This window comes from Enoplosus armatus, chromosome 15 (genome assembly GCF_043641665.1).
Source record: "Enoplosus armatus isolate fEnoArm2 chromosome 15, fEnoArm2.hap1, whole genome shotgun sequence".
Classification (NCBI taxonomy): domain Eukaryota; kingdom Metazoa; phylum Chordata; class Actinopteri; order Centrarchiformes; family Enoplosidae; genus Enoplosus; species Enoplosus armatus.
This window is the reverse complement of record NC_092194.1, coordinates 10,704,011-10,716,256: the sequence shown is the minus strand read 5'-3', so window position 1 is coordinate 10,716,256 and position 12,246 is coordinate 10,704,011. Positions and strand designations below refer to the sequence as shown.

The following is a 12,246-nucleotide window of genomic DNA, read 5'->3' as shown; positions in this document are numbered from 1 at the left end:
AATCTATAGTTACTGGCTATGCTGGATATAGTAACACAAGACACTGGCACGCGCAATGAGTGTGTAGTATGGAAGAATGGAGGATATCAGATATCTGAGAGACCAAGTTCAGCTTTAGGTCTTGGTTATGGTGGCAACCCCAAAGTATTTGAGGGAAAGTCCTACTGTTATGCAAGAGCCGAATAAACCATTTCCCCATAAATGGAACTTTTTGGCAACGTCATAGAATATTTTAATTGGTTGAATGAGAGAAAAATATGTGCCTTGAGACATTATCTAATAGTAGTAAAAGTAGATCAAAGACCACTGCTCTTGAGGGAGTTCACCTGAGGTCATGCTAACCGGCGCCTCAGTCTCCAGCTCATAACTTAAGCTTCAAAGCTGTGTTTGTGTGAGAGAGTGCGTGAGTGCATGACTATTTGAGGCCAAGAATACGAGACCCGTCTCTCCAAGGTGCCATCACTCTACTCCCGTCAGTCTCAGCACTATGACGTTCCCAGTGCTGCACCTCAGGTCCCCCGTGGTCAGTGACCTCTGATCCCTCCCCCTTGGCCCTTCCAGGCCCGTCAGGCCCATCAGATGGATATGTGCCCTGCAGGGATCAAACCTGGGATACATGGAAAAGCTATTCACAGGGCTTTCCACAATGATATGGAGTAGCCAGCCAATGGGAAAAAGTAGCCAGCTAGAGGGGTCGGGGGGGTAGGCCAAATGTGTTGGCCTCTGGCACATTCTGATGCCAATTTTCATCATATACACCGATACCTGATCATATATATTACTGCACGAAGTTCCATTACATAATATTTTATTTTTAAAATATGATTTGGGGCATCTGACATTAGTTTGCATAATTGGTCGTTTCTCTATCATCATGCTTGCATTGTTTTGAAGCAGAGGCTGCTAGTCGTAAAATATACACGCATAACGAATCGCAACTTGTTAATCAAAACTATTTAATTTGAATCAAAAATGAATACAATAAAGTAGGCAGCTGGACATAGATAAGCAGTTGGCCGGCAGCTGGTGCGAATAGAAAGCTCTGCTATTCATGGCCGTTTCTAGAGATTCCTCTGGCTGTTCTCTACATATTGAGCGAAAAAGAAGAATATCATGGCTGACTTGCACTTTCATCGCAGAATGAGAGGGGAAATCAGGGGAAGGAAAGAATGATTTGTATGCAATTTAAACCTCGTATACTCATAATTTAGTGATGGCAGAAATGGATTCAAGAGTACTCTATGGACCATGTTTAGTCGTCCTACTAACTCCCACAGCCAAATCCAGGGTCACTGGTTGTGCTCTTGGCCAGCTAGGCCAGAGCTGGAAAGATGGAGAGCTCAGACCTGGAGTCAGGCCAACCAGGCAGGGAGAGGCTAGCAAAGCTGGCTGCCAGGAACTGAGGCCTGTGATGGCACCACTGACTATTCTGGATATCTCCCTCCCACCAAAGCACTTAACATGCAGTATAAGCCAACACACAGACAAACAAACAAACAGATACACACTCCATTCACATAAACACGCAGACGCCAAGGGATGCTTGGAAAGCTAAAGAACACAGGCAGGAGGAGAGCATCACTCAGAGACCCATTAACCCCTGGCTCCCAACCAGAACAGTGAGCAGGCGTCCTTTAAGTACACGTTAAACATAGCTAGTCTGAGTGTGTGCACAAGTGATTCATGTATTACTTCTGTGTGTCCATGAGTATGTACATATGACCATAAAAAGAGTCACTCTAAATTAATACTTGGGGGCAGTTTCCAGGGGATGAAAACGATTGGTTGTCCTTTGTGTTTATGAATGAAAGTCACAAAAAAACTAACCACTGCTATTTAACCCCTCTGCTAGTCACTAGTTGTCTGTTTTGGTGAGAGAAAGTGCTCTGAGGGCTACTTCCTTGTGCAGAGAAGTGCATCCCCAGGAGAGGAGCTCCAGACTAAACACTCTGCTCATTCAGCTGCTCCCCTTCACCCCACCGACAAGAGACGGATGCTTGACAAGCGCTCCCAACAGAAAACCTCACTTTTTCCACCAATTATAGAAAGCAATGCGGAGTGGGGGAGGAGGCAAAACTTCATAATATTATACACACTGGCATTTGGCGAAGCGCATTGAGCAACCTCTGTCAGAGAGAGATGGGCTAATTTCAGGGCGACCTGTGCCAACACAAACAACTGTTCTGGCTAGCTTTCATTGTCAGCACTTGAGGTTTGAGTCGAATTTTTCAACGCTCGGCAGCCAATTTCTCTTTCCCCGATTTTTCCCCCCATATGATTTGTCCTTGTCCAAGATCCCAGTCAGTCTTTCATCGCCTACATAGTCAGAACTTTGTAAGTATTCTAGTAGAGAACAAACTCAGACCCAGATGCTCATCTACACACACACAAACAAAAACAAAAGAAGAACATACATTTTACTTTCAGGTCATCAGCGTGTCTACATGAGCTCATGTACCTAAACACAGACCTGTTTTAATTATAATGCAGGCACGGCTTCAGTGGTGCTATGTATTTTGATGTATGCAAGTGCTTCCATTCAGGTTATGTCCATCAGCAGGCGCGGCGTGAGGAGCCGGGAGTTAAAACAGCTACTGCTTGGGTCTGTGTGTGCTGGGATTCATATCACGGCAATGTCAATGTAAACATCATATGTTTCTGTTTGTGTCTCCAAAGCAGTATTTACTTCTGCTTTGATTTTGTTTATTAAAGGCTTTTACTGTTCAACATAAAAGCAAGGAGCCATGGCAGGACATTTGGAGTACAGGCTGTATGTTACACTCATAGTCTCCTCATAATTCTTACGGCTCACGCATGGCTCTGGGTATGTGCCAGTCAATGAGACGGACAGCACTATACTGCCATTATAGAAACCTCACACAGTCAGGGTCCTATCCTTTGTGGCAAATCATACGCACCTATGCACATCAGGGGAGGAGCATTTGGTTATGTATGCGTGTATGAAGGGGGGTAGGCTTTGAGGTGGAAGCTGAATGGGCACTTTCAGAGGCCCCTGATGCCTGAACATGCAGCCTTTACTCTGCTCCAGTATTGAGGCAGCTGTCTTTAATATAAGAGCTCAGCTCAGCCCATATTTATTCAGGTACAGCTGACAGAGAGGGAGAGACAGTGAAAGAGGCGTGGCCCTTCTTTTTCCTGGCAGCTGTGCAGCACTCCTGCGGTTTTTTGGGGGGCAAAGGGACAAGGCGAAAAAGACACAGACACTGAGACAGAGGGAGAAGGAGAGCGGCACAGAAGAAACGAGTGAGTTGAAATAAAAAGCACGGCTCCGGTCAGTCCTGTGTTGACTGGACATCCTGTGCAAGAGAGCAGCCCCAGAGGCCCCAGGGCCACCAGGGAGGGGGTGTGAGAGCTTGATTCTCCAGTCTCACTTGATGGCTGTGTCCAAGACAAATCACCAGTGGTGCTGCTGTCAAAGTGGGCCTTAACCAAAACAAACAGCCGTGTTTTAAAATAAGTACCTGCCCCCTCACAGCCTCTTTCACCTCATCCACCTCATCCACATTCAGGCACATCCATATCTCCTCACACGTTCAAGCATATTCCCTTCACAGGTCATAGGACTGGAGCTGTAGTCCAATGCTCTACACAGGGGACTCACTTTTCACGCTCTCAACGCTGTCTGCCTTCTCTCTCCTCTGCACACACACTAGTGAATTTTTACCACATCACACAAGTTCAACTGTGGCCAAAAATGCTGGGACTGCAATAATGGGGGTGAGTGTGAGCGTGTATGACACAAAATGTTTAGCAGGTTTAAGGGACACCGTCTGTATGCATGTGGATGTGCAAGCTTGATCGTCTATGTTTATCTGAGCTTGCATGCACAAAACCTCAAACTTAGCTGAATCACAAACTGCCAACTGCGCAGAAGTGTCAGCACTATTCCTTGCTTTTACTTAACAGCACATTGCATCTTGGGAGTTGTGGTTTGTCTGAACGGACCTGTCTGTGTCGTTGCCTGCGGCCTGCACCAGTGGGACTGGTGTTCCTCACTGAACTGAACCTCATTTATCTCTGTGGCAGAGCCCTTCCTCTCCAGCATTGGTCCTCCTGGACCCCTGAACTGCTGACACCGCCCCTCCTCTTCCTCCCTCCTCTGAGCTCCAGCATGCGGCAAAAATTGTGAGATGTGTTTCATCTGCATATTGATCAGCCAGGCCAAAAGAAGTAGGACCTCAGCACTTCACTGAATACATAATGTAAATAAGTACCAGTTATTCTGCTTAAACTCTCCTGCAATCCTTTAAGGAAAACATTTCACCTTAAGTAGGTGATTTTCCAGGTAATTAGGTAAATGTGATTGTGCAACAAAAGTCAATAGCAACTTTTATCTGAATAATAAAGAAGAATAAACTTGAAAATCCTTTTCCTAAACATGCTGACATTATGTTCAAATCCACACATCTCAGCCAAATAAAGGTTATTGTCAGGGCAAAGCAGTGCTGAAAGTCAATGAGCTCGCCCAAAAAGAATATGACCCTGTTTTGCTCTTGTCACCCAATAAAAGCCGGCCGCTCTCAGTGTGTGGGCAGGCTTTAGTGCCAGCCAGTTGCAGTGCAGATGGCTGGGCGCTGGGCTGTCTGATGGATCGCTTACATTCGGTGAGGACTGGACCAATGGCGTCGTGGATTGATTGGCCCAAAGGGGCCGTCGGGAAAAGCACTTCCTGTGTGTGTTAATGGACGCTCCTGCAGAGGCACTGTGGCGGCTTGTGGCAGGGTGATGGCTGTTACTCCCACTCTCCTTCCCTCTCTCTCTCTTTCTCCCAGCCTTCCTCATTTGCTTTTACTCTCCCAGTTAATCAGAGGAGAGTCAAGTGAGACGAGCCAGGCTTCCTAAGCAGACCGACGTTCTAGCAGCTCTCTAACCCTTCACCAAAACCTTTACAATACACTACAGTAGCTATGTGGAGAATTACAAAACTCAATGATTTAAGTTTAATCACTCACACTTTATTTTACCCACCCCATAGTTTCCTATAATTTCCTAGAAAATAACTAAATTGATAGGAAGGTCCATGGAAAGAACTTTTTAATTTGGTACAGATTTTAAGGACAATTGAGACGGCATTCAGTTGGTATATTTTTAATGAATTGATTCCAATTAACTGCTATTATAAGTCTGTGCACTGTGGGTCAGCTGAATTTTACTCAATAATACTTTGGGTTTAAATTGAGCAGTTATTTCAAGGAGATTTCACTGGAAATCAACAGCTACTTAGAAATTTGACACAACTAATTAATCTCAACAGCCTCAGAACTTTGTCTCTATTTTTCCTGGAGCCTAATTGGCACCAAATTACATAGTTCTTTCCAGGAAACTTATAAAGAAGTTATAAGGAAATGATGGACCAGTTCTTGATCATTCAACTGTGCTCATCTCAAGGTGAAATTAAAACTCATAGTGTACGGCTTGAAGGAACTGAAAATGCCTCCCGTCCCTGGCTACGGCAGATATGTCTGCAAATAAGTTTGTACCCAAGTCTGCCCAGCTGCTCCAGTTCAGGCACAGGGGGTCCGTAGGTTTCAACTGCAAGGGGCTTGTAGTGGTACAGAACTTCCTCTATCTTGGGCACAGCCTGGAGAGACACCGTCTGACGCTGAAAAAAAAGAAAAAGAACAGAGAGACAACATTGAACACAGGACAATAATCTTCATTGTCTCAGAGTAGTATGGAGTGCAACAATGGAAACTACAGCTATGGCACAATCAGGATGACACAAACGGAAAAAACAATTTGGAAAAGGCTTAATGTCAATCAAACTGCAGAATTAACAACCAGTTCTTGACCAACTGGTTTGGAAATAGACAACATTTTCTCTTTCCCTAGGCATTGCTGCTTTGGTGGAGAAACCTAACTGGTACAATGACTGAGCATGTTTTTAGTGGTCAACGCACTGTTGGCAACTCAACAACTATTTCTGATGGAAATCTGATCAAGGAGAAACAAAATTAACATCATACATAAGAGAACTGTGGTGGAGTTGAGGAGGAAATGTAATTCCTGATAACAGAAAGCAAGTGTACTTTGGATCGAAAAAGGCTATCTGCTATTTTAAAGAAACCACCAACAGATTTCCAAAGATTCACCAAAAACAATGTCGATCCAACCTGGGTGAATCTGGATGTCACTGAAATTAGGTAAAACCTCTGGATTGTTCCACTTACAAATGTTACACTGCTGGGTCTCCTACAGTCATAAGAGCTGAAGTGTCAAGCACTGAAAACTGTCTGTTTTATAAAACCCCCCTTTGATCCATAATTACTCAAAGTTGAGATTTCAGTCTGGCTACTCAGTTCCTACTGCTCTTGACCATGGTGATCGAATGAGAAACATGATACTTCTTAAGGACACTGTAGAATTGTTCGATTTGGGGCTCTGCCATCAAAGGGGAATTTCCACACAGCGTTAGACCGCTATGTTTTCTCCAGCATTAAAGTAATGAGACTCAGAAGATGAGCCAGTCATGAAACAAACCTGGAATTAAAAAAGATGATGTCTAAACAAACACTGACTATTAGAGAGTAGGAAAGGAACTCAGAGACAAAGGAAAGATAAAAAGATAAGAGAGAAAGCAAAGAACAGAGTAGTGGGGGAGTATAAACAACAGAACACAGAGGGGAGCTGATGAAAACCAAACTAAACGAGTAACATGTGCCCCGCGGCCTCAGACTGCCCGCCCTCACACATGCTTTGGCCCTTGCGAGTGCACCCACGGGGAAATAAAGCAACCAAAGCTGAGCTGGAAGTTACAAAAGCACCAAGTGATGCACACTGAGACAGCAATGGATGCAGAGTTTCTTCGCCAAACACAACATGGTGGTAATTGTCTAAACTAGGCCAGAGTGTGGGATATTAGGACAGACAAAAAAATAACCAAACACACACACCTAAAGAAAACTTATACTAATCTCTTATCATGTTATATATCATCAATATGTGGTGTTTAATGCATTCCAGGATTTATTTTATGATTGACTTTTCAACACTTTTCTTCAACGTGCCTCAACAACTTATACTTAAGTGTGGGATCTCCTTCCCAATAGGGTTGATGTATGACAATATATGCTGTTATATGCATTTGTCTATTATTAGAGATTTTGTCACATCATTTATACAGATTTACCTACCATTTACCATGTTTGTACTATATCATGATATATACAAATATTGCAATAAAATAAAATTACATATACTGTGATACTGATTTTATCTATATGACCCAATCCTATTTCCAAGAATGAATTTCAACTACCTTAACAGAACGAGTCTGGACCTGTTGCATTCAGCTGTGGTTTATACAGGCAGGTGGGGGGAGCAGCAGGGATAGCGACAGTGGCAGTATATTAACAGCAAGAGAGAGGGTTTTTTCGAGCTAAGAAATGGTGAGAGCTGAACATCTACTCAAAACACAACATGTCTTTTGGCAGCATTACCTTATCGTTATGAAACTACTGTTGCTGAAATAACAAGCATTATTTCTTTTCCATGATTGATTTATTTTATATAATAAATCAAATCACATCCGTCACATCAACTCTTACTCCTTGACTGTAAGGGATACCAACATTTGACATTCATCTATGTTTGGTCACTTACTGTAAACAAAATAATAATGAAAAAAAACACAATACCCAATCGAATAATGGACCCAAGAACAGATGGTATTTTATCCCATTTTTCCCCATATCTGCATGCCCAGTTTTTAAACACCATTTAACATTATTAGATTTAGATTCTTGGAAAAAAGACTGCACACATGCTTCTCTATGGTTTTCACTCAACCTTTAACCCCAAGGTGCCAGTGATCCCCTATCCTGTCCCATCCATTCATCCAACACAGTGGAGCCCCACCACAGGCTAATGAAACCCAGACCAACAAACCCACACCCAGTCACTCTCCCTCACTTTCACACTCCTTCACTCTCTCCATCCATCTTCTTTCAGACTTTCAGCACTGTTTAACTCCCCTACTGCGCCAATCAAAGAGACGCACTGGGACGAAGGGGTGCAGGGAGTAGCAGAAAAATCTACAGCAGTGGAGTGGTAGAGAAAGAGAGCGGCAAATTGGGAGTTGCAGAGAGCTAAAGGGCAGTAAATCAGATTTTTAAGCGACAGACAGAAGAGAGCCAACCCCCAGTCTACAGACATTTCTGTTGCATTCCTTTGCAAGGGCACCTTGAAAACTGGCAGAGACACATCATCACGAACAAACACAGCATAAGACATGCATACACAAGAACAGGCTTTGTTCTTCCGAATATACTTATTTATTACTTATGGACGCAGAGCAGTGTCCTCTAAGACCTGCTCTGTCCTCCACTCCACCTAATAATACTGCTGTAACTTTCAATCATGGACTCATCACGTCCTATTAAAAGCTTGTGTGAATTACAGCATATGAATGTTGTTTTCCAAATGGTCCGGTGAAAGAAAGGAACAGAAGGAGAGAGGGAGGAGACCCCCAGCCAGGCTCAGCAGAGCAGAAATGGCTAAGGGACCAGGGGCCATTGGAACAACACCACTGAAAGAGCCAACACAAACATCTGCTTTTAACATCACAGAGGCCCATCTTACTGCCTACACAACATTATGTGTGCCCTCATGACGCTTTCAAGTTTGTGTATAACTGGTATTAAAGACTCGTATAATACCCCTGTGACACTAAAATGAAACTCTGGGGGCCATCAATCTTAATAAAACCGCAGGGGAGGATGATTTGAGGAAATCACCATCGCGCCAGAGGGAGTAGTCCTACATCTACCTCAGGTCCAGTGACCTGAGTATAGTGAGCTAGTAATGCCAGCTTCAATTTCTAGGAGTGGAACCATTTTAAAAGGTCAAGTAAAGCCATCACTGGTGCCTGTCCTTGTGTTGGTGGAGGGGACAGGTGTGCTGGCTTGTTAAGCAAAACTGTTAAGCGCTCCTCGCCTCTAGGGAGGGGGTGAATTTGGCTCGTGATGTGCCGTCCCGTTACTCTTTTTTAACTCTGCTGTCCATCTGGGAAAGCAACAGTGTTGGCCCATCTGACAGAGTGATATGGCAGACATTCGTGTGACTTTTACGGGACAGGAGTCTCATAAAAGTCACATTACTTTTAAGGTTTGCCCCTGAGGCATAGCCCTGACTGTACTAAATTTTACATTGAAAACAAGAGATGGATGGGATTCCTCCTACATTTAGAAACAAGCCTGATTTTTAAATCTCACTTTTGTAGATGTTTTTAGATCACATTTGTTTTATTACCTGCCAATGCTCCCCAATGTTTTGAAGCATTAGTTCTACACTTGTTACTTCTAAAGCACTTTGTAACTTTGTTTTGAAAAGTGCTTTATGAATAAAGTTTATTATTATTACTACTACTTCTATGCTTTTGCCATTTGTACTTTAAAATTTTGTTAAAGATAGAAAGTACAACTGAGTCAAGGAGGAGGTCTTATCCAATGTTCACAATGCCAATCTTGATCAAAAGCTCATTGGTCAACAGCTCAAATCATGGGTCACCACTAAGAGTGCCACCAGGAACACGTGCCACACACACACACACACACACACACACACACACACACACACTGCACGATCATCAGCACTCTCCAAGCCCCCCATCTGCCCTGACTTTGCAGCTCAGCAGGACACATCAAGGTCGCTCAGAGACTAACCTCTCCATCAGCACCTACCCACCACATCCACAGACACACATACAAAACCACACACACTCGCCTGGTTCCCGAGGGTTTGGGGAGCCACAGCTAGCTCCAGAGGCAGTGAGCCCCACGTCACTAATGCACAAAGTGATAATGAGAACAATGAAAAAGGAAACAGTGGTCAGCATTATATAGGGGATGAAATTCATAAGCCTAGTTAGGGGCCAGTCTAGTGCCATCCCATCCTCAGCCCTCACTTCCACCTTCTGCCCTGGCACTGCCAGTGCTTCTGTATGGATAAAGAGCTTTGGGCTACCCACTGGCCCATTGAGCAGCAAGTAGCAAGTGTAAAAGCTGCTGCCCACACAGTGCCTCCCCTCGCCTTACAAGTTTAAATATAACTGCCTGACCAGTGGCAGCTGCCCCAGCGCAAAGCCCCTAAAGCTGACAACTCCTTTTTCTGCCGGGCTGGGCTAGGCCGGCCTGCCCGTGGCAAGGGTTGCTGAGGCCAACCTAAACAAGGCCAAGCCAGGGGCAGGGGCAGAGGTGTGAATGCCCACATGTGCTGGTGCCAATCAGGGCTGACGGTTCTCTTTACCCCCTGGGCTGACCCCCTCTCTCCGAGCCCCTGCAGCTATCAACCTACATGCCAGCAAGCCAATAAAAAGGAAAAGACTAAAGGGCAAGGGGTTGTGCCCTCTGCCACATAAAACCCACTATCACTGGTTTGTGCATGCTTTATGTGTCAAAATGTATAAACAACACCTTTATATGAACGGCAACACAAATATCTGTCTGTTATTATTTGTGCCAAGAGTGTGAATAAGGGAAATGAAAGTAGCACTGAAGGTAGTGAAAGAGTGAGCGGGGGTTGGGGGAGTACGTAGCAACAACCTTCCAGGTAAAACAGGTTAAACCAGTCTGCCAGTAAAGTAAAGCAGAGTTTCGCCTGAGCTGACGAGTACGTCTACCAAGCAGAGGTCAGGGTAAAGGACAACTTAACCAAGTAAATCAGGCCTGAGCAAACAAACTCACAGCATGAGCATGAGTGTGTGTACTTGTGTTTGTGTTTTCTATGGTAGTCAAATTCCACTGGCTAAGTGTAGAATGGAATAAAGCCAGAGAGAACCCGGGGTTATTTCAGCCAGCTACACATCTATGTTTAGGGATAAACTTTCCACCCACATTTGTGTGTGCGAGTTGCACTTTGTTTATGTGTGTCTGCCTCCTGCTTTCATTAGGTGCCCATGCCGACCTCGTCAGGTATGTCAGCTGCTCTGCCGCCTGTGAGGAGCGGATTGGGCCCCAGCAGTGCTGGAACCTTGGACCTTTCATTTAAGATGGCGCTGAAAGCTGCTCCAAGGTGGAGAGATTCCCCATCGGTCAACTGCTTTCAGGAATGGGACACTGTAGCAGCTGAGGACAATCCCCAACCTCACGCATACACTCTAGAAAACACAATAACTTTACACAAACAAACAAAGCCAACATGCTTAAATACTATCAAAAACTAAAAAAATACAATCACTCAAGCAATGCTTAAACCAAATGTAATTTATATGCTAATAACCCTCATGTCCTTGTTTTGCTCTGAGCAGGTGCCAAGCCTGATGACTCTTGTCATCAAGACTTGCTTGGCACTGGGGCTGTTCTTCTGTGTCAGACAACAACAAGCAACCTGTTTAAACAGTGAATAGACGCCTCCCTCCCACACGCAGAGTCTCTTTGATATCAGTGGACGTCTATTTTAAAAAGACACTTTATTCTTCAAAGAATGTTTACTCAGACTGAGTAAGGGGAGTGTGCATTTATGTGTGTGTATGTGTGTGTGTGTGTGTGTGTGTGCACCCGCACACGGGTACGTGTGTCTTGGTTCAATAGAATGCCTACAAAGTGAGGGATTAGTGAGTGATTTCAGACCATTCCTGAGGCAAGACCAGGCCCATCCCACCTCACATCACACCTGGACCGAGACTACTTTCCCTCAGGATTGGCTAATTTCCTCAAGCATCCAGTCGACTACATGTTAACACGCAACCAGAATAATCAGGATCAGGGTTGGAGTCCCCTTCACCGACTCTTGGAAAATCACCCAGGCAGGGAGTAGTGCCAGAATAGCAGAGATGTCCCCTTGCATGTTCCCAGTAAACAACATGACACAACTTAATGCAACATTAGATCACGCTTTAAATAAAGACTGGTGTCATTGGGAAGCTGAGGAAGAATTGGCATCCTCACGCTCCATGGATCGGACGGGCAGATATGTCATTCCACCAGTGACGGCTCACCTTGGCCCGGGTTGAAGCAGCTGGCCGAAGTACTGGTGGGGCAGGTGGTGGTGGGAATGGGTGGGGGTGGATGGGGGCTGTTTGGGGCACCATGAATTTCTGCTTCCGTGACGGGTGAACTTGCACATCACCAAAAACATCCAGATGAAAAAACAAGGGGTCATGAACCAGCCCCCTGACCATTCATCACTGTCACAATCTATCCGTTTCTCCTTTGTGCTTCACAAGAAAGTATTGATACTTGGGCTTCTCCCAACGGTTATTTTGATTCGCCATTAATGTTTAGATTA

General features: G+C 44.6%; 1 protein-coding gene across 2 annotated transcripts in view; it reads right to left on the bottom strand.

The window, feature by feature from the left end:
• mnat1 (MNAT1 component of CDK activating kinase) overlaps nt 1-12,246 on the bottom strand; it is a 31,373-nt gene that overhangs the window by 6,971 nt on the left and 12,156 nt on the right. For both annotated transcript variants that reach the window (XM_070920566.1, XM_070920567.1), the window contains one exon: nt 5,502-5,623. In XM_070920566.1, the coding sequence (XP_070776667.1) occupies nt 5,502-5,623 (122 nt within the window). The remainder of the gene's footprint in view (nt 1-5,501; nt 5,624-12,246) is intronic.